At 34.3% G+C, this 24,957-nt stretch overlaps 1 protein-coding gene across 5 annotated transcripts in view; it reads right to left on the bottom strand.

The window, feature by feature from the left end:
* DACH1 (dachshund family transcription factor 1) overlaps window positions 1-24,957 on the bottom strand; it is a 355,781-nt gene that overhangs the window by 41,133 nt on the left and 289,691 nt on the right. For all 5 annotated transcript variants that reach the window (XM_083885201.1, XM_083885199.1, XM_083885200.1 and 2 more), the window contains 2 exons: window positions 8,730-8,881; window positions 400-547 (listed from right to left, as the gene is read on the bottom strand). In XM_083885201.1, the coding sequence (XP_083741327.1) occupies window positions 400-547; window positions 8,730-8,881 (300 nt within the window). The remainder of the gene's footprint in view (window positions 1-399; window positions 548-8,729; window positions 8,882-24,957) is intronic.

The following is a 24,957-nucleotide window of genomic DNA, read 5'->3' as shown; positions in this document are numbered from 1 at the left end:
TATTACATACAGTTTGCTTAAATATGCACTATAAGAGCAGAGTTCCTAAAAACTTGCAGATTCTTAAATATGATACAAATTGTCTTTGTATTAAGTAGCTATCCCTTTTCCTAATGATCACAACCTGAAAAGGTCTGTTACAGCATGTAGGGTATTTATAATTGCTTATGTATGACTAATGTAACACTATTCAAGAAAAGATGTTGAAAAAAAGGAGTCCAAGTCTCCTGAAGACCCTATACAAAATTAGGCAGGTTATAAAACATCCTCCATTGCAGTCAGCTGAGACCTAACATGATTTAAGTGAGGTAAAATTTTGATAAAACACAGGTGTTTGATAGAAAATTGTTTCCTAAGGAAATAAATTACAAGGTGTCTATGTCTGCTTAATCAAGATACCTCTGTTCTTCTGCTCCACAGCCAACTGCTTTTCAAGTGTTTCCCTCAGTTCTCGTTCCCTGAAGAGTTCCATCTTCAGCTCTGTTTTTTCCAGTTGGACCTGTTTCTCTTGAGCTCTGGCATTGTCTATAGCAACCTTTAGTAGACCCTGTTCAGAGATAAAGTTGGATATTTGGAGATTGTTAGAACAGTTGACATAATAACTAAATAAAGTTATTTTTCCTTGACAGTGATGTGATATTTTAGAAATAAAATAATTCTGTTACAGGTTCAAAGTTAACTATTATCAACAGCAATTTTTAACTGGAATTAACTCTTTAACAGGTGGAAAAAAATCTGTAAAAAGCTGGGAGTCATGTTTTCTCAGAAAATGCAAACTCACCTCTAACTGTGCATATAACTCATATGAAAAATTTGCAGGAACAGGCTTACTCCTCTTAAGAAAAACTGGCAATCTTACACTCACATCGTACACAGAATTCAATCCCTAGTCCAACTCAAGCCAATGGAAATAAGCTAAAGGAGAAAGTCTCTTTCAAAGTCTTGCCATCTTGCTCATCATCCTTGTTAATTACTATTAATTTCAAATATTTGCATACATCATTAAGGTTCCACGGAGCATAGGTATATTGGGATAGTAAGGAAAGGACAGTCACAATGTAGGAAGACATCTCTGTTTTAACTAGTCTGTCCCCTGACTTGTATGATTATTATCTCACAGCAGAAAAACAAAACACAATCATCTCTTGATTTCTTGACCTGAGATGGTTGATACAAACCCTAGCTGTCTTTCTGTTGTTAGTGTATCAGGAAATAACAATTCAGATTATTTTAAACTTCTTTTGAGAATTCCAACTTCAAAATTTCTTCTTCTTTTGCAAGGAAATAGGATGATCCTGGCACAGTTAACAGTGCATTATTAATAATATTAACTAGATAGTTAGGACACTGAGACAGGGCATCAAAATATAAGGAGAAATGGAACTAAATAAATGAACATGCAAATATCCTTTTCCCTTTCCCAAAAGCTTGGCCATCAGGCTCTTGGGTCTACACCTGAATCCCTCCTATTGAAGCTATCATAATAAAGTAGATAATTAAGCATGGATATTCATATATGAATCTCCATGGATATGAAACTAACTCTCCTATATCCTAGGCAAGACTCCTGATAACTTAACCATAGAGATAATTTGACCCAACAGAGATTTAATTACTGATATAAAACAAAACAATGCCAACAAGAGAGACAGAACAGTACTCCCCAATGGTTCTGCTAGGGAAACATTCAGCTAACACATAGGAGGTTCACACTCAAGACCTGGTTTGAGCATTACAGACGAAAAACCATGATGCCTCTCTCTGAAATAAGCTTCTCACCCCTCAGCCACACTTCCTAAATTGGATTCTGGGTTGCTTTTTTTTTTTTTTTTTTTTCACAATTTCTTTTAAAATATCTCCCAAAGAAGAATAGAAAAAGAAACAAGTAAAATGATACCTGAGAAATAGAAAAAAATATTTTTTGTGTTAGTCTGCACATTTATCCCACTAGTCTTCCCAGTGTCAATGATTGCTGTAAACTGTGTGTCCTTCAAAGTTTTAGCTCTGTCTTCAGAGCCTGTTATTTTCAGTACTCCTCATCCTCCTTAAATTGTTGCTTCAAGTCTTGTCTTGTTCAGAGCTTAATGCTCCGCAGCTCTGTTACACTTCAATCTATTGAAGCCATCAGAAGCTAAAAGAACTCAGCACCTTCTGACTGCAAGGCCCAGATGGTCAGCAAAATGTTATACACTAAATAAGAAAAGATCCATGTTTGGAAAAAATTGTAACAATGGTAACACAACAAATGTTCTCACAAATATGTTTAAAGTTTTAACAGTTTTCTTTTGCTGTTGTAAAATACTTAATGGCAAAGGTATTTTGAGTTGAGTTTCTCTAATTATTATTAGAGAAAAACAAAAAAAATCTACCTACCTGTAAAGCTCTCCATACATATGCAAAGCAAAACACCATTTGAAATATCTGGAAAGTGTTTACAATCTATTTCTCAGAAGTTAATGTTAATTTGAATTCTGTTCCTTTTCCATAGCCATATTCTCCTATGTTTGGTGCATTTGAATTAGTAAGAAACTGAAGTAGGACTTGTTTATCAAGCTTATCCTACTTCTGGCTTATGCTTAAACTCTAGAGTGTTTTAATCACCTCCTATTCCTCGCTTACTGTAACACGTGAATCATCCAAATCATAAATAAACCAGATCAAGAGAAATTACATGAAAAGTATTTGTTGATGAAAAGTGTATTGTCTAGTAAGTTTAAAGCTGCAAATGCTGTCTTCCCAAAATCTTAAAATCCATCATGTTTAACAATAAAATCAAGCTGCTAAAGCAACTGCCATCTTTACTCAATTCAACTACATTCATGTACATGTTTCTTCTTCATCAGGAACAAACAATTAGTAACAAATGAAAGAGATCATTACATCAAGTGCCCTTTTAGATCACCCCAATTAAAACTTTAGTTTAGCTGTATTTTAATTCTAAGATACCAAATTCTAATTTTCTGCTCTGATTGCTCTTGTTGACTTATCTTTGAAAGATGTACTCTCGGTGCAAAGCCTAGAGATTATTTAGCAAGATGCCAATGTTGGCATCACTTAACGTGTTGATTGGTTGTATTATCAGTAGCAGTTTAAAATAAATTACTATTAAACTATTATTGTCCTTGGCTGAGAAAACACAATATTTTTGTGTTCTTTAAATATGAAACAATCACTATGAATAAACATGGAGAATAATACTAGGGTGTAACAGTGATGTGTGTAATTTCATATTAAGAATTGCTGCAAAGTACGAAGCTGCTAAAAGATTATTACATTTTCTATTGAGTTTCTGCACCACACTTCCTCCCCCAGTCTTTCCTTTTTTTACACTTGCTAACATAGCTAATGGTAATACATTACCTATTGCTGCTGATTATGTCTGAAAAATATTAGCTTTTTGGAGCCGAGATCCACTAGGGACTACTTATAAGCTACACAAAATTAAGTTTCATTTTTAGAAGTTAAATCAGTGCACATCAGTAGGCATCCAATGTGAAAAAAATCTGCACTAGAGCCAAACTGATGCATATCAAAAGTGCTGTTGTCGCCAATGACAGCATTAACATAAAAATACTGGAAACATTCAATATCTCCTTTTATTCACTGCAGAAGGGGCTGAGAAAAACTAAAAAAGTACATCTAAAAAATCATCAGTGCCCCCTGGAACAGGAATAGCAATTTCAGGGTTGCATGAAATTCTATTAATTCTCCCAGTGGATCAGCTGTAGAAGATTATACAAAATACAGTATGTCCAACTTGTATATGCTATGGCTAATCCTCTAACCTGATATTAAATCAATATGCTGCCAATGACAATGGGAAATGCAGTGCAACACAGGACATTAACAAAAAGAAAATATTTCTCTTTAGGGAAGGTCAGATGTTATGGAGGCTGGATAATGATAATTGCAGTGAACATGCTCAGGTTCCAGATTTATTTTTAATACAGTATGGCTCTTTCTGGAGCCTGGATTTAAGCATGGCAAGCCATTCTTCTCAGTGTCTCTCTTAATTTTTATTTCCATGTAATGTCAAAAATAGACTTTTTTTTCCCTGGAGATTTAATATATCATTCTGATTTGTTTACTTTATTGTACTTATTTTAGTATTTTTCATTGCCAAATCCTTTAGGACTGTCCCAAACACAAGGCTAAGTTGACAGACTAATTTCTTCCCATTCTCTGATCTGAGAAAACCATCATATAAAGACAGCCTTGTGATTCTACAGAACCTAAACATATATAAAATCTCAATTCAGTCTTAAAACCAGTATTACTCATCACTATTTTTAACTTATGCAAATAATGTGTTGCCTACTTTGAAAGGGGTGGAGGGGAAGGTGTATAGAAGCTCCCTCTCTTTCTAGCTGCATCTCTAAGTGTGTGTTCTACCTAACAGAATTTAGTTGGCCGTACTTTTACACATGAAATCAGAATGACCTTGCTAATTAGTTTGACATTCTTTCTAGATCATCATATCCTGTTTCCAACAACTGCCCACATTAAGTGAAAAAGGGAAACTAGAAGATCAGGGCATGCACATAAAGAAGTTTTCCTTGTCAAAATTCCTGACTTCCAGAGGGTTGCAGCTCAGGGGCTTCTTTCTCCAGTATTAGCTATTAATGGTGAACACACTTTCAAATAATATAAATCTCTTGAATTTTAGCAGAAGACAGATAAAATAATACAAAGTAAAACTGGTGGTTTTTTTTTTGGTTTTTTTTTTTTTACTTTATCCACAGTTTGCAGGGGATAGTAACATTGTTTGCATACATAGTAACAGTGCAGGAGACTCACGGCAATAAAGCTAGTAGAGTTTTTTGTTTCCAGAGGGGAATTTAGTTTGTTACCATGCACTGCTTTTACTAATATCAATGGAAAACTTGCAAATTGTTTTAGGTGCCTCTTTAAAAATATTTAGCAATAAAAATGTGTCAATACAATATAATCTTGATAGAAAAATACAGCTATCATGGTGCAATTATATCAACCTTTAGATATTAATGCAACTCTTAGATATTAATGGAAATTCAGCTCAGGGACAGTAGAGATTCAGACTCTAAAAGCTTGAAAGAACATAACTATTACCCAAGAATATTGTAGCATCACGAAAGGCCATGGCTGTAACATACTTTGGCATAATCAGGCCATGACTCAAAAAGGTAAACTTATGTGAGGAATATGGAGACATCTTTAGCCTTCTCACTAGCACATATACAGCATTTTGCTGTGACTCACTTTCCCCCACCTTTCATCTTCCCTGAAACTGCACTTAGACTTCCAGCATTTAATTCAGAATAAATCTACAAATACACTTTGTGAAAAAACAGACTTATCATTTGATTGAAGTTCTCTGTGAAAATTTATTTTCTCTTCCTTTTAGATGTGCAGATATAAATTCAAATAAGAAAATATATTCGCAATCTTCCTTTTTTTTATGTGTGTATTTGCTTAATTATATTTTTTGAGTTTATTATTTGTATTTCAGCAGTCCCCAGTAAGAACAATGCTGGCTATTCCAAGCATTGTATATTGTTATTATCTCCTTTGAAAATGTACAAATAATTAAACAATGTATTTGCTTAAAGAAGTATTTATGGAGAAGTAAGAAAACTTGTATATATGGTATACTGAAAGACATACTGGTGATAGCAGAAGGAAATAGGCTTGCTTAGTGTTTGCCTTAAATTATGAATTCATGATCAGGGGCTATCCACTTAATTTCAATATGGATAGAAGAAAGAGACTCACTTGTGCTCAGAGGTCGATTCTAAAAAATGGCTCAGGCTTCTAAAACAGAATTACAGTTAGGCAACAAGTTCACCTGAGCTCATCAGCATCTCCAGGTCTTAAAACATATTTGTTTTCAAATAGAAAAATGTTTAGAAATTTTGTTCATGTACTCAGAAAGCACTGTTCCAATGACAAGATTTAGGATCCTTTTTATCCTATCAAAGGCCAAAATTAGAGCTCCTAGTGCCCATACAACACCCTAAATCCTGTTCCTATTCCTGTTTAAATGAGGGCAATCTCTACAAGCTTTTATTGAGTCTCCAAAATCTGTATTATTCAAATCCTCCAGATCCTGCACCTCACACAACTGAATATACAGATGGAGATCAGGGCAGAGACATCCACCATCAAGTCCATGCACATTGGCATAGGAAGAAGCTCCTTGACTATATATTCCTGTCATGATCACATCCCTAAAACATAGGCTACCTCCAGCACAACGTGTGGTATGTTGTGGGTGCTCCCCAGACCCACGTCCCAACAAAAAATGAGGACTTTCATTTCACAAGCAGACATATACCCTTTCAGTGAAAGTACATGCCTATTTTCAGCATGAATGACCCTGGAGAGGAAAAGAGCAGTGTTTACCAAATCCACTCGTGAAGCTTTTGGTAATCTGAGGAAGTTAGACCTGCTCCACGGCTGCAACAAGAGAACAGTGAAGGATCACACTGCTCCACCTCCCCATGGAAACCACATCTCTACTGAAAGGGATGCAAAACATATCAGGTCCAAAGGACAGCAAGGAGCCATTTACTCAATGAAAAGAGTCATTCTAATTCAGGCAATAAATGCATCATAGGTTTCAGGTACTGTTTATGCATTTCCTAGCAAAGTCACAAATTACAGTGCAATCAGGGACCATGGTACAGAATGGCCTCTTTCCACAGATGCCATCAACAAATTTGAACTAGTAATCAAATACCTAAAACACTGTTCTGGGAGTGTGAGCATCACAGTATCTAATTCATTTGTGGACATGGGGTAACCCCCTCTCATTGCAATAGCAATGAAAGAACAATATGGAAACCATTTTAAATGGCATTGGTTAACGAAATTGCCACTATTGTCCATATGATATTGTAATATACTCTACTGCTATTAAAGCCAAGTTTTCCTACATAGATGGGAAAATCAACTAATTTTAGTTATTTTTTATTTTATGAAGCAGATTACTAATGTCGTCCTGTCCTACCTGGAGCAGAGGAGAGGGAGGGAAATGCCTTTCATATACTGTTATGAAAGGATTCCTAAAAATCTGTGATGTGGGGACATACTGAAAAAAAAATCCAGAAGGACTTATGTCCCACCACTTTATACTAATAGATGATTTGTCATGATGTGGAATCTCAAGGTAAGGAGCAGGACATTCAAAAGCACTACAAGAGAAGGCAGAAAAAAGTTTCTGGTTTGTTTATGATGTTGACTTTTATTTTATCTTTTCAATCCAAGTAAGATTAGAGTATTAAAAAAAACCTTAACAACTGAATTTCACATTCACATTTTCTGTAAAACAAAACCGAATGCATTCTTGACAAATTAATCCTGGTCATTTATCCTGAAGTAGTGCAGCACTCTCATGTTCAATCACAAGATTAGCTAACCTGTTGATGCTAAATGCTTTGCTCATTAGGTTGCTGTCTAGAGACCTTGAGTGCAGACATTTGTCAAAAAAAATTACTAAGAACTTTTCTGTACATGTATGCACAGCTAAAATTTGCTAACTGTATTTCTGCCTTAAGAAAAAAACTACAATCTTTACAGATTGCAGCAGATATGTTACAAGAATGCTGCTATCAAATTATCTTGGTTCATGGTTTAAATATTTAAGATGCTAAGTCTCAGAATTGCAAAAAGTAGTCATAAATATGCTTTTTCAGACCAGACAGAGATAGTAACATTTACTTCTTAAATAGCACTATTTTTCCATTATTTGACCTCAAAACACAACTAATGAATGGCTCATATACTTTTCATAAAACAATTCTGAAGTGCCATAAACTTTAATGAGATTGCTTCAGACAGTAAAGTGAGCAGGATTTGGCCCTGCTCTGTCATAGCCTGTGCTGGATAGAATACAATTGATTTTATGTGTTTGCAGGAATGAGCAGGAAATATATGGTGACAAATTAGAAGTTGGTAGATGCCCAGACAAGGCTTCACTAAAATATGCAATATATCTGTATTATTTCTGGCACTATCATTTTGCTACTGTGTGCCATATACAACCATATTTGTTGCAAAATTTGCATATGGGGAACACAAGACAACTGAATTTGTGGACAAAAAAATTTTCTTAATTCTAATATAAAACACTAACAATTTGGCTTCAAGGTATACACAGTGTATACTATAAATAATATTTGAACACAGTTTTACTGTACACACAACAGACATTGTGACTACCAGAAAGGAAATCTGTATAAAATTAGGAAATACCCTTTGAAGTCTATTCTTTGAAGACAGTACTTTAAGTGAAATAAGCTTATTTATAAAATAAGTGCTTTTTGTAAATCACATTTCAAATAGCTTTAAATATCATTTCCACCATGCCACTCTAGCAATTTGAAATAACTATTTATTAAAGAACTCTTACTCTGTTTAGTAAATGAGATAAAGTTAAACAGTAAGATACATTTCATTAGCTTGTAATAAAAAGAGCATTGAAGACAAATGCTGTTAAACACACCAATGTAATTTACATTGAATTTTCTGCTGTGGTTTAATATACAATCTGTATTTTTATGTACTGTATCTGACAGCTTCTAAATTCATTTGTTTGCTGTGGTTTCTTTAAAACCTAAATTACAAAAAATTTTCAGTAAATTAGTTGATCCAAATAATCTTATGAACTGATTAAGCTAGAAAGGTTTTATTAATTTAGACAAAACTGGCTCCTCTCCATCCCTTTAAGCTGATCTACAAAAAAGGCCTACCTGGATGTTAGTCAGAAGGGTCTCTATGGAGGACAATCCATCAGGGAATAGAAAAGGAGATGGAAAACCCGGAGGTAGTGGTTGCCCATGCCCAGTTAGAGAAAGTTTGTCAAGGCTGTCTCTTGCGGTTGGTGTGGAGAGCGGGGTCTCATCTGTATGTGATTGAAACAAAAATATAGAACAAGTTACGCTTGTCTGTTTTTATTAGACCTCAGTAATGGCTTCCCTAGTGGTTTCCAGAACATTTATTGCAAATTGGTTCCTGCTATCAGGAGAAAATGCTTTCTGCTGAATTTTCTTTAATGAAAAAGCTGTGGAGATACAACAAGATAACATTAATGAGTAACTTTATAAGCCTTTTAAATGCAGTCTCTAATGAGACTGAGTTTACAGTGCCATAGAATCTTTTTAAAACAAATATTATCTCACATATACTTGTGATAATATATTCAGGCTGACTTTATGGGCACCTTCCCAATTATCTCATTTTAGTTTGTGTTCTATTTGGATTGACAATAGAATATTTTCTAGCATGACATATATTTTGTATACGAGAAGTATTTGAATATGAGGCTTCCCACACAATTAACCCTTCCCACTCTTAATGGTTTCACTTACAGCTCAGAAGATTTTGCAACACCAAGAAAAGATCTTCAATACATTTTTAATCAAAAAAGTGTGCCTGATTGCCACAATTAAAACATGCTCTGAACATGTTTTAATGCACATGAAATTAACCACACAGTAACAATCACTGGCCTAATTTTTTAAAGCATGGAATTCTTTTAACAATAAATGCTGAACTCCTTAGTGGGATCTTTGTAACAATCAGATCTGATCACTTCTGACATCACAATGGGAAAAAACTTACGCAGCTTAAAGACTTCTAAGATTAAAGTTTCACAGATAATCTGTGAACAGATTAAGAAGTGGAAAAAAAAATAAACCCCCTGCAATTAATAGAAACTTCAGTAACCTCATTTGTGTTTTTTGGTTTGTTGGTTTTTTTTTTTTACTTTCTGGAATATTTTTAGGCTACTGTTGATATGATATAGAAATTTAGGTCAATTTCTTTGCACCAGATGTTAATCTGAATTCTTCAAAAGGAAAATTATCTATACATATATAAATATAGATACATATATACATACTCTTCTTACCAAGGGCTCAGTCATTAACTGACACATCTTGATGTACCAGTACAATGCAAGGACATCAGAATGCACCCCACGTGTCATGCAGATTCTGCACAGCTGGAAGACTATAAAAGAGTTTGTCAGACTCACTTTCTTCCAGTTTGGCTTTGACCATTGTAAGTTATATATCTTTTGGGGTAGTCAAATTTCTTTTTAATTATTTATTTAATTATAGTTTCAATAATGGTTGTAATTCTCTATTTATTTTATTGTAAATTGTTTTATTGTAAAATATTTTATTGTAAATTGTATCTACAAGTTGATCCTACTTTCCTAAAAAGAGCTTTCTCTTGGACTGAATGCAGTATTTTCCTAAGATGACATAGTTCAGGACCATGAAAATTGACATCTGCAGTAAGAAAAGGTTAAAGTGTTGATGACCTCAGGATGGGACATCCATAACCCGAAGTCCCAGTTAATTCCAACAGTCCCCATCACCATTCCTACAGAGGGAATCAACCTATATTAACCACATTCAGGTGCATATTTCTTGTCCTGTCTCCTCACCAATTCTGTCACGCTGGCCATATTTACAGTGCTAAAGTAATAGCTTTTCCTACTATGTCCTTCCACAGAACTACCCAAACTGGCATTTGGACATCTGCTGCTGGGCTGGTACCACTCAGGTCTTTTACAGCCAGTGGAAAGAAGCAGAGGCCACTTTAAGGTACTCATCCGTCTGAACTCTCATAGGCATCTACTGCAGGAAGAGGCAAATCTTCCTCTAGAAGTGTCTGTTGACTGTAAGAGAAACCTAAGATTACCACTTCAGATGGAAAGGTCTGCTTTTGGGGAGATACTATACTGGGTGCTGTTCTTCCTACTTCCCTGTGGCTCAGGCTAAGGACAGGCTACACAAGGAGTAAGACCCTGTTCCTTATGACCTGTTTGTCACAATTCAGGCCACAATTACTGCTTTCTCATAAGGTCATCATTCAAAAGCTTTCCAATAAGGTTACTGAAAGGAATTAATATTGACTAAAGAAAGCTTCCGACCATTCAGAATCATAAAGGATTTTTTCAGCTATATTTAAGTTTTTGAGTCATGTTAGAAAGTGCTGAGAAAAAACTGGCACTTGATCTCTGAACCATTTCCTATCTACCTTATTGAAAGGAGGCTCTGAAAAATATACCATGTAGATGTATCCTCTGTCCTCATGCTACCCCACAGTAGCATGGATAGCTTTGTAGTCCTTTTGTAGTAACATACTAAAATTTGGCTCTAAATATGAGCATTTTCATTGCAACTTTTAAAATATTATAGAAATATTCACCGCTTCATTAGGAGTAATAAATTATATATTCCTGGTATTGAAAACTATCTTAGTTCAACTTCTCCACTCCTATTCTAGTGTGAAAAATCATTAGCAAATGTTTTTTCCAAACTGCTGCCAGAATTGTTACACTTTCATTAACAAAAAGAAACAAGCCAAAACTTAAACAAAACTAGTTAGACAATATATTTATAAACAGTATTATTGCATCACTGAAAACTTTTCTATTGAAAATACAGCTTCCCCAAATGATTTTTACCTAAAATAAATAAGTATAATAATAAAAATAAAATATTTAAAAGCCTCTTCCATGTTACATCCCTAAGTTTTTTTGGGTAGAGATTTCTTTGTAGCAGTGGTTGCAGTGAAGGTATTGCTCTTGCATCATATAGCAGGAAAGAGTCGAATCACTAGTATGCATGGCAAAGTTGATTCATATAAGTGAGAAAAGAAAGTGAAAAGACATCATTTTCCTCTAGGTTTGCCAGGAAAATGGATCAATGATCTCCTACTTTCAAAGACTACTCGGAGTCTTACTGATATTTTAGGTCTCAAATTGTCAAAATATTTTAAGATACACTAGATAAAACTGACCCACTTAAAAATTCCGTAAGACTTAATTAACTCAAAAACTGCTCTTCCATGCAATTGCTGAGATACAGAAAGCTCCTAACACAGATCTTTTAATAGAATTTAAGTAAGGGATCAATTTTTTTTACTGTATTACTACTTAACAATTTATTTAATGTTATGCTTGCTGTACTTCATGCATGCTCAACACATGAATTTTGTGAAGATTTTTTAACAATATGTGGCATGGTTTTGCAATAGGCAAACTCAAAAAAATTAGAACAATATGAATTCAAAGTAACATCCATTATGTTGTAATAAATAACAGAAACAAATTTACACTGACGGGTAGTACTAGAGAGATGAACTTACTCTGAACTTATTTTAGTGAAATATCAACTCAGGAAAAAAAAAGTCAGACTAATTTGACTTTGTTTTCTTGATGTCCCATGTGAAATAAACTTTGAGTGTGAGTATGTTTGAAACAGAGCAAATGTACATATTATACACAGGAAGCGTGGATATTTGTGGATGTGAGATAAGCAATGATTGAGCGAATCTTAAAAAAATGCACTTTTAAGAAAAAAACACATTATAAACACAGCCAATTAAAACATAACCACATATCTTAGTAGCAAAATAATATGACCTCTTGCCTTTAAAACATTTAAAAATACTAAATTCCTGCACAAGTTCTCTTTTCTCTGAATGATATAATTTGTTTCCAAATAATCATTAGCCTAATATCTTTTGAACTGCTGTAAAGGAACTACTAATGTTCCTCTTACAGTACTAGCAGAGCTATGCTGCAAAATGATGAGCCTTTGCTGGGAAACAGAGATTTGGTATTTTCAGTCTAAACACATCAAAGGAAGTGCTAGAAGAGAAGTCAGGGCAAAAGGGGAAATAGGGTCAATCTACAACTCCATTGTTGGAGTGGGGAGCACAACAATAAAAAGAAAGAGGGGGGAAGAAAAGAAAGAATAAGGCAGAACAAAGAAGTGGCCGGGCCTGCCTAGGTTTTTGCTGGGAACTGAGATGTTATAAATTAACAAATAAACAAGGATAGGACAAGCTGTTACCCAAGCCTTTACAGTGTCTGGGCAGAGATGAATATGTGTCTTGACATATGAACTAAATCACCATAATAGGCAAGTCCGAATGTAACACATATCTTTAAAATATTTGTAAATGTTACAACCACTCCATCCATTGTTCCTCAATTTCCAAAATTCACCTGGTTTTGTTCAAACCAGATTTTATCTGTAAACAGCAGCTGGTTTGGGCCAAATACAACAAACATATTTCACTGTATTTGGTTTGTTGCCATTCTATTTTATTCTTTCACCAGATAACATAGAAACAGACATCCTGGAGGCTGTGACAGCTATTTAAACAATAATAGATGAATAGAGGTAGCCATTCTCTTGTCTTTGTTCCTAAAAGCAAGTAGGATAAGTTCAGACCAGTCACCAATCAAACTGGAAAATATTGATATTGCCAGGATTTGAAAGCAAGCAATAATAGCTGGCTGAAAAAAAAAATACTATACAGATTACTGCCATTCTGTAATCATGTCATGGGTTTTTTTGCAATGCATCTTGAGGCTTTTCTGCTCTCTGCAAAATATTCCACATGTATTTGTTCCTAACAGAGGCTCACTTTTACCATTTGAATGATGAAAGAGGATTCTGCTTCTACTTTTTATTACCATAAATCTGGTGTATACATTTTTTCTACATTGTAGAAACAATCTATTCCATGTGGCTTAATATTATTTGGGTTTATGTTGTCAAACACTCTTTAGTACAAAGCTTTATATTTCATGTTCCTCGCTGTTAGAGGTTTCAAGTGTGAGAAGCTTTTCTGTTTCAATTGTTCCATAATTCTTGATTTATATAAACAGAAAAGAACAAGAGGTCCCATATTCTTAATCAAAATGTTTAATCATTTCACGCAGATAAAAAACAAATAAACAAACAAACAAATAAAATCTTCTTGACCAATTCTCATACAGTTTGGCTGCTTTATAGATTTGGTCATTCAAGATTAACCCTGCATATAACTGGGGGCAATGCAAGATGACTGTGAAGGATGTTACCAACCATAAAAGGAATGGACTGAAACTCTTATGAAACCCTTATAAAATACACATATATATCAGAAGAGTTATATGTATATATATTTTATAGGATATATATATATATATATATATATATCACTCCTTTAAATTTTTATTTCAAATCTACAATTCATTTACTTCTTTTTATACAAACAAGGACATCCTTGTTTCTCCAGGACATCCAAACACTCTAAAATGAAAACATTTGCAACTGTGGCAGCTGGAAATCAGGAAGTAATATCAAATATTCAAATAGACTGACTGACTGGTTAATGTTTCTGTAACATTTCAGAGAGGCTGGTGTTCTCAACAGTTAACACCATTGCAAATGCTGCCCATTGAACTCTGCTTCTTGGACTGGTATGTTTGCCTAAGGACTTTGGGAATAGCAACTCTCTAATAACGAAATATGACTAAAAAATTGAAAACCTACATGGAAAGGGTCACAGCTGCTAAGTTTCTTGGATGCGTACTTTATGCAAAATGACTTTGCACCTGATGCAGTCTCATATATTTGTGCAAGTAGGTCTTACAGAACTCATTCATCTATGTTTCAATTGTGGAGCATCTATTGTGGACCATTTTCTCAAGTGGCATGGCTTCCAAATATGCACACCTTCACTTGATGTAAAAAACCCACAAAGGAATAAAAGGACATAAGAACTTAGTTTTATGTGTTTGCTTTGGAGGTAGGCTTAGATTCAGGACTTTCCCACCAACTATAAAACTCATATTTCCTGACAATTCTCTGAGATTTTAACCACTGAAAACTTAATGTACTAACTTGATTCTTTTCCTTTTTGGAAAAAAAAAATCAATTAATAAATTTCCAGTATTTTTTTAATCCTTTTAAAGAACATGTAGTCTCTACAGATCGTTCTTCACTACTGCACAGGATCCTTGATCATACTGCAACTGGAGTTGCCTCCATAATGGCAAATTAGAGCCTGATGGAGAATCACTTCTTGAACAAAACTTTTGGGATCACTCTTTCTCCAAGGTTCAGTTGTACGTACCCCTTCTATGCTGATACCTTGTAACTCAACTTATTTATAAGCATAGAGGGGGGAGAAAAGCAACATATTTATGGCTGAAATAAAGACATGGAGGGTTGGAAACAGAGAGGGCTTGACAAAAGACAGTGAGTAATCAAGAAGTGAGGAAATAGAAAGTTGAGGGTATAGAGAAGGGCACTCAAGGTGGCCAAATACTTTGGAAAGGACTAATAGGAGTGGGATTATGAGGTGAAGGTGAGGAGAAGAAACACTGCCCAGGAGCAAGAAATTTATACTGACTCAACAAGAAATAAACAAAACAGTTAAACTGGGGGTTTTTTACATACAACAGATTTTTGCACAAGTAATTCTTGTGGTATTTCAAGAATTTTAGTTGAATGTAAGTGAAATTTACAGCTGTCAAAGTAAATATAATATTATTATAAATGCATTCTGTAAAGATTGCATATTTTAGTTTGTTAAGGAATTATGGGTATAGCATCACTAAAAATGAACAGAAAGAGCTGGCAATACATTTTCAAAAAGCAAAAATGTAATTAGTGGTGATGTTCCAGCTGTGAGGATTTCTTCAGGCTTTTTGGACTAGATCAAGTTGAGTTTATTCTTCATTTTACATGTCCCTAGGAGGGCCTCAGAGTCAAGCAGCACAACTTATCTAATTTTCTCTTTCAATAAAAGGATTATTTTAATAACCTTTATCTTATTTTGCAGCCTATTACTGATTAGGGCTGGGTCAAGCAGTATTATTTATTTATCCTAAGGATTTCACAATATTTTAGAATAAATTATCATTCCTATTTTTAAACAAACATATTTTACTATACAATGGAATGTTAAAAATGCCAGGGTTATTTCTGTTCTGTATACTTTGGCATCATAACACATAACATGAAAAACAAAATTACATGGTTTCTCTGTCCCCATAATAAAAAGTATCCTATTTACTCATAGATTCTTTCACACAATTTTTTAAAGTGCATTGAATGATCAGGAAAAAAGGAATAGGATAGTCAGATTCTGTACAAATCTGATAATGATAAAACACACATATCTTCAACATCTGACAGTAACATTCATTAACTCTGAAGAAATTAAGATTTTAACTCTAAAGATGAAATGATTGTTAGGAGATTAAATGCTTGTTTAAAACGTATTCTAAGTATTTTTATTGCATTTTAGTATAAAAAGAAGGTACTTTCTAATTTTATAACCTGCAATTTTTAATTGTAAGAACTATGCCTATTATTTCTTTTTTAAAGATCCTTATATGCAACTGGCAGGAATCGGATGCAGAGTAAGGCCATCTGTGCTTTGGACGCTGAAAAAAATATAAATGTATTTTACTGGTTCATGTCAAACATCCCAATTAGTACTCTGCTAACTCCACTCCATCAGCCAGGCAATACTGAGTGCTAAAAAGAATGTATCTTGGCTTTGTAGCAATTATATGAGAACTGCTTATATGCATATATGTATGCAGAGGGCTCTGCAAATGTGTTTCCCTATAGGTTCACAAGAGTCATTCTCAGCTTCTTTCAAAGTCACTTTGAGGGGTATCCATGATCATCTATGCAATGAAGGGATATTTGGTTAGGAAATCAAACCCCAACATTCATAAAACCAGCTAGTTAATCTCCTTTATTGTGTTGGCTCAGAAGCTGCCTGCCAGGTCATATATCCAGCTTTCCTAAATATATGCTGAATCAAATGATCAAGCCAAGTGTTTTCAGTATAAACTAAATTCCTGATTAACATCAAACTTCAAATTAGGGACTGGACTTCAGGGCTGCATAATGAATGTATTGTAGACTAAACCTCACATTTTCAAAATTATGGACATAAATATGCACATCTCAAGTGATAAAAGCAATACACACAGCAATGCATCCACAGTATGCATACTTATTTTTGTGCTGCCCATTCCTCCCTATAACTGCCTCCATATGGCTACAGCAAAATGCAGAGAAAAAACATTATAGACACTGTAACAATGGCATTTTGCTAGATTTTATTGGATCTTTTCAAGAGCCACATGATTTGTATTAATAATCCTCTGGACATGTTTCATGAAAGTTGAAAAGCATCTATTATTTGGGGATTTAAGGTGATTTAAAAATAAGGAATATCAACAATATTAGCGTTTTCTTCATTGCCATCTAAAATAACAGCAGTCCTCTTTTGTGAGCATAACAGTAGTAAGAAGGGAGTTTTTGATAAGAGCACAGCTGGCAACTTGTAATTCTCTGAAGATGAAGGGTTTATGTTAATACCTGGAACTGCATTGTATTCACACTATTTTCCTTGGTCTGAGTTCAGTTAATGATTTATTCTCTTCAGGGAAAAAACCAAAAAGTTGGTGTTTTCAAGAAGTCCATATCTAGCCATGTTTCAATTATGGGGGCCTGAGTATTAATGCTCCTGCTGCTTTGTCACATGACACATGTTCTTGTCTGCTGACAGCCTGAATCAGATGCCCAAAAAGAAAATGAATATATGGTAATGTGTCTGAGCAACACTCGTCAGCTGTCATTCATTCAGCAACTCATAACCTGTCCCATACCCTCATTCCCACAGTGCTGGCAAGCAGATGAGGTTGACCAGGCATGCTTGGCATCTGGTGTAAAGTGGCAGCACAGAAGTCAGCAGTACTGCATTTCACAAATAAATATGTCAGAGAAATTCAACAGAGAAGGCAAAAGAGGTCTAAACACTTCTCATTTATGGCAACTTATACTGCTCATCTGTTCCAGCAGAAAACGATTCATCTGGTCAGAATATGTAAAACTAGATCTATTGATTGATATAAGTGCTTCGTTTAACTGCAGTCATACAGAATGCTGTCACGTTTCTTTTTATGAGAATGAGAAAATCTCATATTTTAGATAAATACATAAAATGTCCAGGGACACTGCTTTTTACAGAAACCCAGTATTTAAAAACATGCATACTCATTCCCTCTTCATTTTCCTGCAAGATCTTATTAAATGCCTATTATTTTAACAACATCTTTAACAAAAGGTATACTAACAATTACCTCTAATATTTGGACTTTTAACACATGGACCAGTGAATAAGATGACCAGCCTAAAATGCACAGCAAGACAGAAACATATTAAGGAAAGCTGTTCCCGAGCTTATGCCTTGCCAACATTCCTGCCCTGGATGTATTAGTGCCAAAGTTGCCAGTAAAATAAAATAATCAGGAACCAAATCAGATGGACTCAACTGACACAGCTGTGTGGGGCTACTGGGCAACAGGTTTAGGAATTCATGAACATACAGTGAAAAGCTTCAAATGCTTTGGAAATGCAGGGGAAGGAGTCATGCTTTGAAGGGAACAGATGCTCTATCATCAGTAGTTCAGTACAATGTCCAGTCTTTGCTTGAGCACCCAAATCGCAACACACACTTTTTACAGAAATATGTGATCTAGGAACTTCAGGTCTTAACTCTCTTCACACCTAATACACCAAGTGTTACTGAAAACGAAAGGATGTGAAACATCCTGTTTTGACAAACTCTCACCAGGGAAGAGTACAAAAGGAGTGAGCTGTTTTAATATCATGAAGTACAACACAGAGGCTGACTTATTTTTGTGGCTGAAACACCGACATTTGCATAAGAGAGTATGTTTAACTGACTTTTTCCAAATTATTCCACAATGTTTTTTTTTTTTATCAGATACAATAAACACCCTTAATGCTTCTATATATGGAATGGTTCCAGTACTCAGATGCAAATGTTGTCGACTATAATCGATGTACACAGTTTGGATTATATGGTTATGATATCCTAATAGAAATTTGGCTGTCTGCCTATGGGAGTTCAATATGAGCTTCATAGTTTATAGCATCAGAAACAGTCCTTTACACTATTATAGCCACATTTCTCAAATCATTGCCTATACATTATATCCTAATATCTGATTTTCACAAAAATCCATAATAATAAACAAACCCCCTAAACCCCTGAGTGCTCAGGAACAAAATTCAGAATGAAAAGGCAAGCATTTTTACATCTGATATGATTTTTCTTGCAATTCATTTATCAAACATCTGCAACAAGCTGCCAGAATCTTTCCATTAGTGAAATTTCTACGGCATTCACTAGCTTGATGCTCACTGATAGAACAACGTAGAAGTTTTACCCCTAATGTTTTCTGTTCCATTTTAGGCATCCACTTTAAAGTCAGATTTGGCGTGCATGTGTTTTCATGTCTTGGAATATGTAATTTATGCTAATATATCAGAATACATATTAGAGAACACCAAAAAAATATTCTTTATGTATTTGTGCATTATGAGTCACATTCAGCACTGATTTGAGGAGATAAAAAATAGTTTGGAGTCATCATGTAACATGGATCAGTTTGGTTTACACTAAACACAGAAAATTAAAGTATCCTACACAGGAAACATGCCATACACTTGCCAGTAAATTAGAAATCTTATTTTGGATCCAATTTAAAACCATCATGCAAATTAAATATTTTGTTCAGTCTTTTATCTGCATCATATCATAATATCAAAGAAATATGCATTGCATCTCCACTATAGGAACAGAGCTTGATAGTAATTTGGTTTCATATCAAAACTCCTGTAAATATTTCAATGTTTATGCCAATAATGCAATTGAAAAATTCTTTATTTTAATCCTGAAGCAATTATAAATGTTATGTCACAGAAACAAAATACAAATTCCCAAGAGTGGTTCAAAGGTTCTCTAAGACTTTACAACAATTTATGCATGTGATAACTGCAAATAAACAAAACAGAAATCAAAATATCTTTAGCATTATTGTACTGCAAAACCAATTACTGCCTAAACAAACTGAAACAGACTGCACAAGCTTTATTATCTCAACCTGATGATATCATTATATATTTAAGGATAATACTTCTATTCTGTATCCCAATAACAAGTAGGCTTTTAGCCTGTCTAGTAAAAACAGCAAGAGCTGCATCAGGAAATGACCACCCTGCATGGTTTTGTGAACTCTCACACCCAAAAGACTGAGATGGCAATTTCAGTGATTTTTTGTTCAGATTTTGAAAAAGTCAGTCAGTGCTACTGATGAAGGCTAGTTGTATACCAAATTCTAGTACAATTACAAAATACTTAGCACAATGAGTTCAAAAGGTAAAATCTAAATCCCTTATTTTCACAATCACTGTCTTCTCTTTGTCCTAGCTGTTCCACACCTCAGCTTATTCTACTGCTTCCCCCACTTTTTCCTTACATCTCACTTTTCTCAGTAGCACTGACTGTTTCTAAAGTGTCTTTGTTTCAGTAGTTTCTTCTCTTTTAAGATATGAAGAAATTAGTCTGCTTGCTGAAATTGCAGGACCAGACAAGAAAAACATACAATTAGAGAAAAGGAAAAGATTGTGACAGAAATCTGAAGGGTCAAGTCAGCCTAGATAATCTTTCTGTTTACAGAATAAAACAGATCTTGACTTCTTTTCTCCTTATTCATTCTCACATATAAAATTAATCCTCTCATATAAAACTGTGAAAGCAAGATCTGAATCATTATCAAAACCAGTAAGAAAACAGAAAATATCTTAAGAATACATCTTCAATTTATGTTTTTTTACTGTATTTTGATAAAATCATAGCTGAAGTGGTCCTGATCTGACTTTCACTTTTTTTTTGCAAAAAAACCCCAACCCAATCCAACCAAACACAACCAACCAACCAATCAACTAACTAAAACTAAAGAAACTATAGATACATTTGCATGGGAACATGTAGGAGGGTTCAACATTAGCTCCAGTGGTTTGAAAAAGGATCATTTTTCTATCTTACTTTACTATGTCTTTCTTCTATAAAAGAAGACACCACTATGTACTAGGGATTAAAGTTGAATCAAAGATCTTATCCTATGTCTAATTTCAATTTCTCAAAAGATTAAGAGTACAGAAGACATTTCTAAGTCCAGGACTTGCCTCCGAAGTCTTGCAACAGTGTGCTAAATTTGTTTTTCAGGTTAAGGACAGGAGGGAAAAAAACCCCAAGAGAATACATTCAGAAAAACTTCTTTAGCCCTATCACTATTTTTGGATGTTCTGTCTTTGTACAGCATTAAGGGTGGCATTGTACAGTCCCATTATACAACAGATGTTAAATGCAAAGTAAAAAAGTCAGTTGTAAATGATTGATGGTCCTCTTTACTATTTCAAAATAAGCCCTGATTATTTATATAGTTTTGGTCACTGCTTGAAAGCATTATATAAACCTAAACAATTGATCCATTTTTAAATGCCTTTTGTGTGTAATGTATTATGTATGTTTTTACATTCTTCTGTGTAAAAGGCCCTGGTGTACAAGAAATGTTTAGAGTTTTGAGTGCTCCACCCAGTCCATATGGTAGGTTTGCTCCGTGTGTGAAACCTACCTTTTTCCACCAGGTCCATATGGCAGGCTTAAGCTAGCCAGGGCCTTCTATCCTCCACAGGGGCCATATGGCAAAGAGAGCTCCGTGAACACTCATTGACCTTCTATTAATATTTTACATTTCTCTAGCACACACAGACATATATGAACTGATCAGATTGAGCAGAAAAGAGTTGGCTCCTGAAACTTCTTTAGCCACATAACCAATACATCTATGACAACAGGTTAATACTTGGAATCTGTTTTTTTCAGTTTTATTAAAAACCTGAGAAGTCAAATGTAAAATTTATCAAATTATTTGATTAACTCTTCTAATATTTTTTAGTATTTTGACAGATTATTATTTAATTATGTTAACAAACTGGCACACAGTAATACTGACATTTCTCTACTAGTTTTTAGTATTACCTTACCAGAATGGATCCAAATCCCTTGAACCAACCACTAACAACGGATGCCTGCTATATATAGTGAAAGTATTTGTTTAAAGATTCAGCTCTGTGCTGCCCTACTAATAGCATGTTTTGAACAGGCTACTGCTCTCTTACTGCATATAAAAGAGCTGGCAATAAACCAGAGAAAGAATAACTCTATCAACAGTAAACCATATGTAGAGAGATAACAATCTACAAGCCAGATGTAAATAAGTTACTATTTCTTGCAGGCATAACACCTCTACCCTTAGTTCTGGAGTAAAAGGAACAAAGTACGGTCTGACAGCCATAGTATCTTCCTGTACATTTCCTGAAACTGTAGAATCAGATGTCAGAACATGAGTAAAACAGTTGTGTTGAGTTGGATGACAATGAACATGGATTTAAAATCAAATGAAAAAAAAGAGGCAACTTTAAATCGTAATCAATACTTTCAAAACAATTATGCTAAAATTGATACATTGTTATAATGTTTACAATGTAATCCAAAGCTTTGCTGTAATTCTGGAGTAATTTAGGAACCCTCAGCATCTTATTTATACATGAAAGATGGAAGCAATTTGTAACATGTTTATGAACGTTTTATTGTACCTACAATCTGATTTAAGAAATGGAACAACATTCTCCAGCAGTAGAAATTTTACAAACAAATTTTACTTACTTGAAACTCAGAACATTAGAAAATATAAAAATGATAATATATTGTTTTTATTCACAGGATTTATAGTGCTTTCATCTGGTTTCCTCTTGTTTCAGTTCATGTAAATAACCTCTAGGTTGTCACATGAATATTCAAATATCGCAAAGAACTATCAGTGTTGAAAATAAATATCATAAAGAATTCAGAACAAGTATGCATGTACATGCTCTCATAGTTTATTTTTGTATATAGAATTTATGTTTTGCTGTGCAAACAATCAATAAAACATGGAAGAGTTTTCCACAAGGAATTTATCTTCTCATTTCAAAGGAGCCCAATAACAAGAAGCATTTTAAGAAACTAGATCTATTTTATTAAAGATTTAAAAAGGCTAACTACTAAGTTCATGCCTCTTCCTCCTATCTTCCTGCTTTTGATCATTGACAAATACAGCTAAACAAATGGGGAAAAAAATAAAAGAGATTAATTTCAGGGGTTAAGAAACATGATCCCAAACACTTTTGACTAACTTTCACTGTAGGAAAGGCATAATATATAGCTTTACTTTTAATTTATACCTTTTGTTTCAGTTGCTCTTTTTTTTAATAGACTCTCTATATATTGTCTTTTTCAGATTCCTTTTGTTTCCAATTCACAGTGCATTTGTACAAACTCCTAATTCTGAAGGATCTGTCTATCCGCATAACTGCTTACAAAAGTAGATACACAGAGCTCACTTTGTGGTCAGTAGGGTTTAGGGAGTGCCTAAAAGAGATGAAAGGTAGAATTCCACTGTCTAGATTATCCAGTCTGCCATGGAGGCAGCACTCCATAAAAAAAAACACCCTAAATTCTCAACATCACAAAGAAGAGAAGGTAGGTATCTATCAGATGCAGCTCTTAGACAAGACCTAAACTCTAGCAGCAAGATTCCCCATTTTGAGGCTTCCACGTGCACTGTCTTCATTCCATGAATCATGCAAAGAACTAAGAGGACTATTTCAGAGGCCTATGTTTCAACAGTATAGATCCCACTATATAACTTGGAACATAATAGAAAGGAAGATACATTTTTAGATAGATAGAACAATCAAATGTTTATTTTTAAATGGAATTTAGAGATGGAGAATCTAGTAATAATTAAAATTACTATACTTCTAAGATCCTTGTCATGTTAGTATAGCTCACAATTTCAAAGACATTTTTATAAAAGTAGAAATTGTAATCTTATGGCTTGTACTTTCTTACTGAATCAGCAGCTTTCTCTTTTGGAAGTACATGTTAAATTAATTTATCATCTCAAATTCTTTATACATACATATAAAGAAAGAAAAGCTATGAACCTGAATTCATAAATGTAATTCAATGGGATTTTGTTGAAGTTTAGATGTATAGATTTGTATTTGAAATCCTCTGAAGGTTACAGGGTGAAACCTTCCAACAATATCTCCAAGTCTTCAGGGACCAAATCCCATTACGTGGAGTTCAGTGAAGAGGGTAAACACTACCATAAAGAAATACAAATTGCACATATTTCCCATTTAGCCAGTGTCACAAAAGTTCACCATTTAGAATTCTAACCAGTTAGGACTTATTCTTGGAGGTCAAGTACCTTGTGAACCTTGTCATCTCACTGATGACATCATATCCCATCCATCAATTCTTTCAGGAGCACACTTGCCATCTGCTCAGCACGCTATAATAACTTATTAGACATATTCACAGGGTAACAATCTGTACAATGACACTGTTATCTTAATGCTGGCACATAGAGAGATAGTAGCCATCGTTCCCCTGTCACAGAACCATTACTCTACCTTCTAACTTTAAAGAGAAGTTACTTTGATATTTTAACTTATTATTAAATCACTCAGAAAACAATGAATTCTCATCAGATATATGGTTAAGGATTTGTGGAGCTTTTTTTTGACTAGACACTGTTAAACCAAGGCTATGGCACAAAGTACCAAGTTCAGTTTGATATAACTACTTTGTACCTTGAAGTTTCTGCAATCATGCTCATTCTTTAGAGTGCAAAATAAATAAAAGCACTTACTATACAATCATGTACATACAAGCAGCACTGAAATCCAACTTAGTCTTTGAAAACAAATTGACTTTCTAGATCTAATACTACTTTTTATCTACCTTTCTTAAACATCTGTTCTTTCTAATAGCAATTGCTAGGTAGAAATAAAATATGCAGCCAAAGTGCTAACACTAAGCCTTGGCAGTTTTTGAAATCTAAAAGCAACATGAAATTTCAGAGATGTCTATATATATTTTTGCAGTTTTTGTAAAGCATGTTAATACCGAGCATGCTTAGCACAGCTGTTGTCACAGCACTTCTGACTTAATAGAAGTCCACTATAAATCTCCCTCAACCTCAAAAAATATTTTCAGAAAAAGGGCAATATTTATTTTGCATTACACAGAATTCATCCTCTGTTCCTTCCTTTGGCTCGTCATTTATTCCAGCTTACACTGTGATCAACATTGTACTAAAATAAAGTCAAGTACAACAGCCGCTCTCTGCCCATCAAAACTCACAGACGTCTGCCAAGCACTTGTAACAGCTGG

Source organism: Zosterops lateralis, assembly GCF_965231275.1.
Source record: "Zosterops lateralis genome assembly, chromosome: 2".
NCBI lineage: Eukaryota > Metazoa > Chordata > Aves > Passeriformes > Zosteropidae > Zosterops > Zosterops lateralis.
This window is presented reverse-complemented; position numbering and strand designations above follow the sequence as displayed.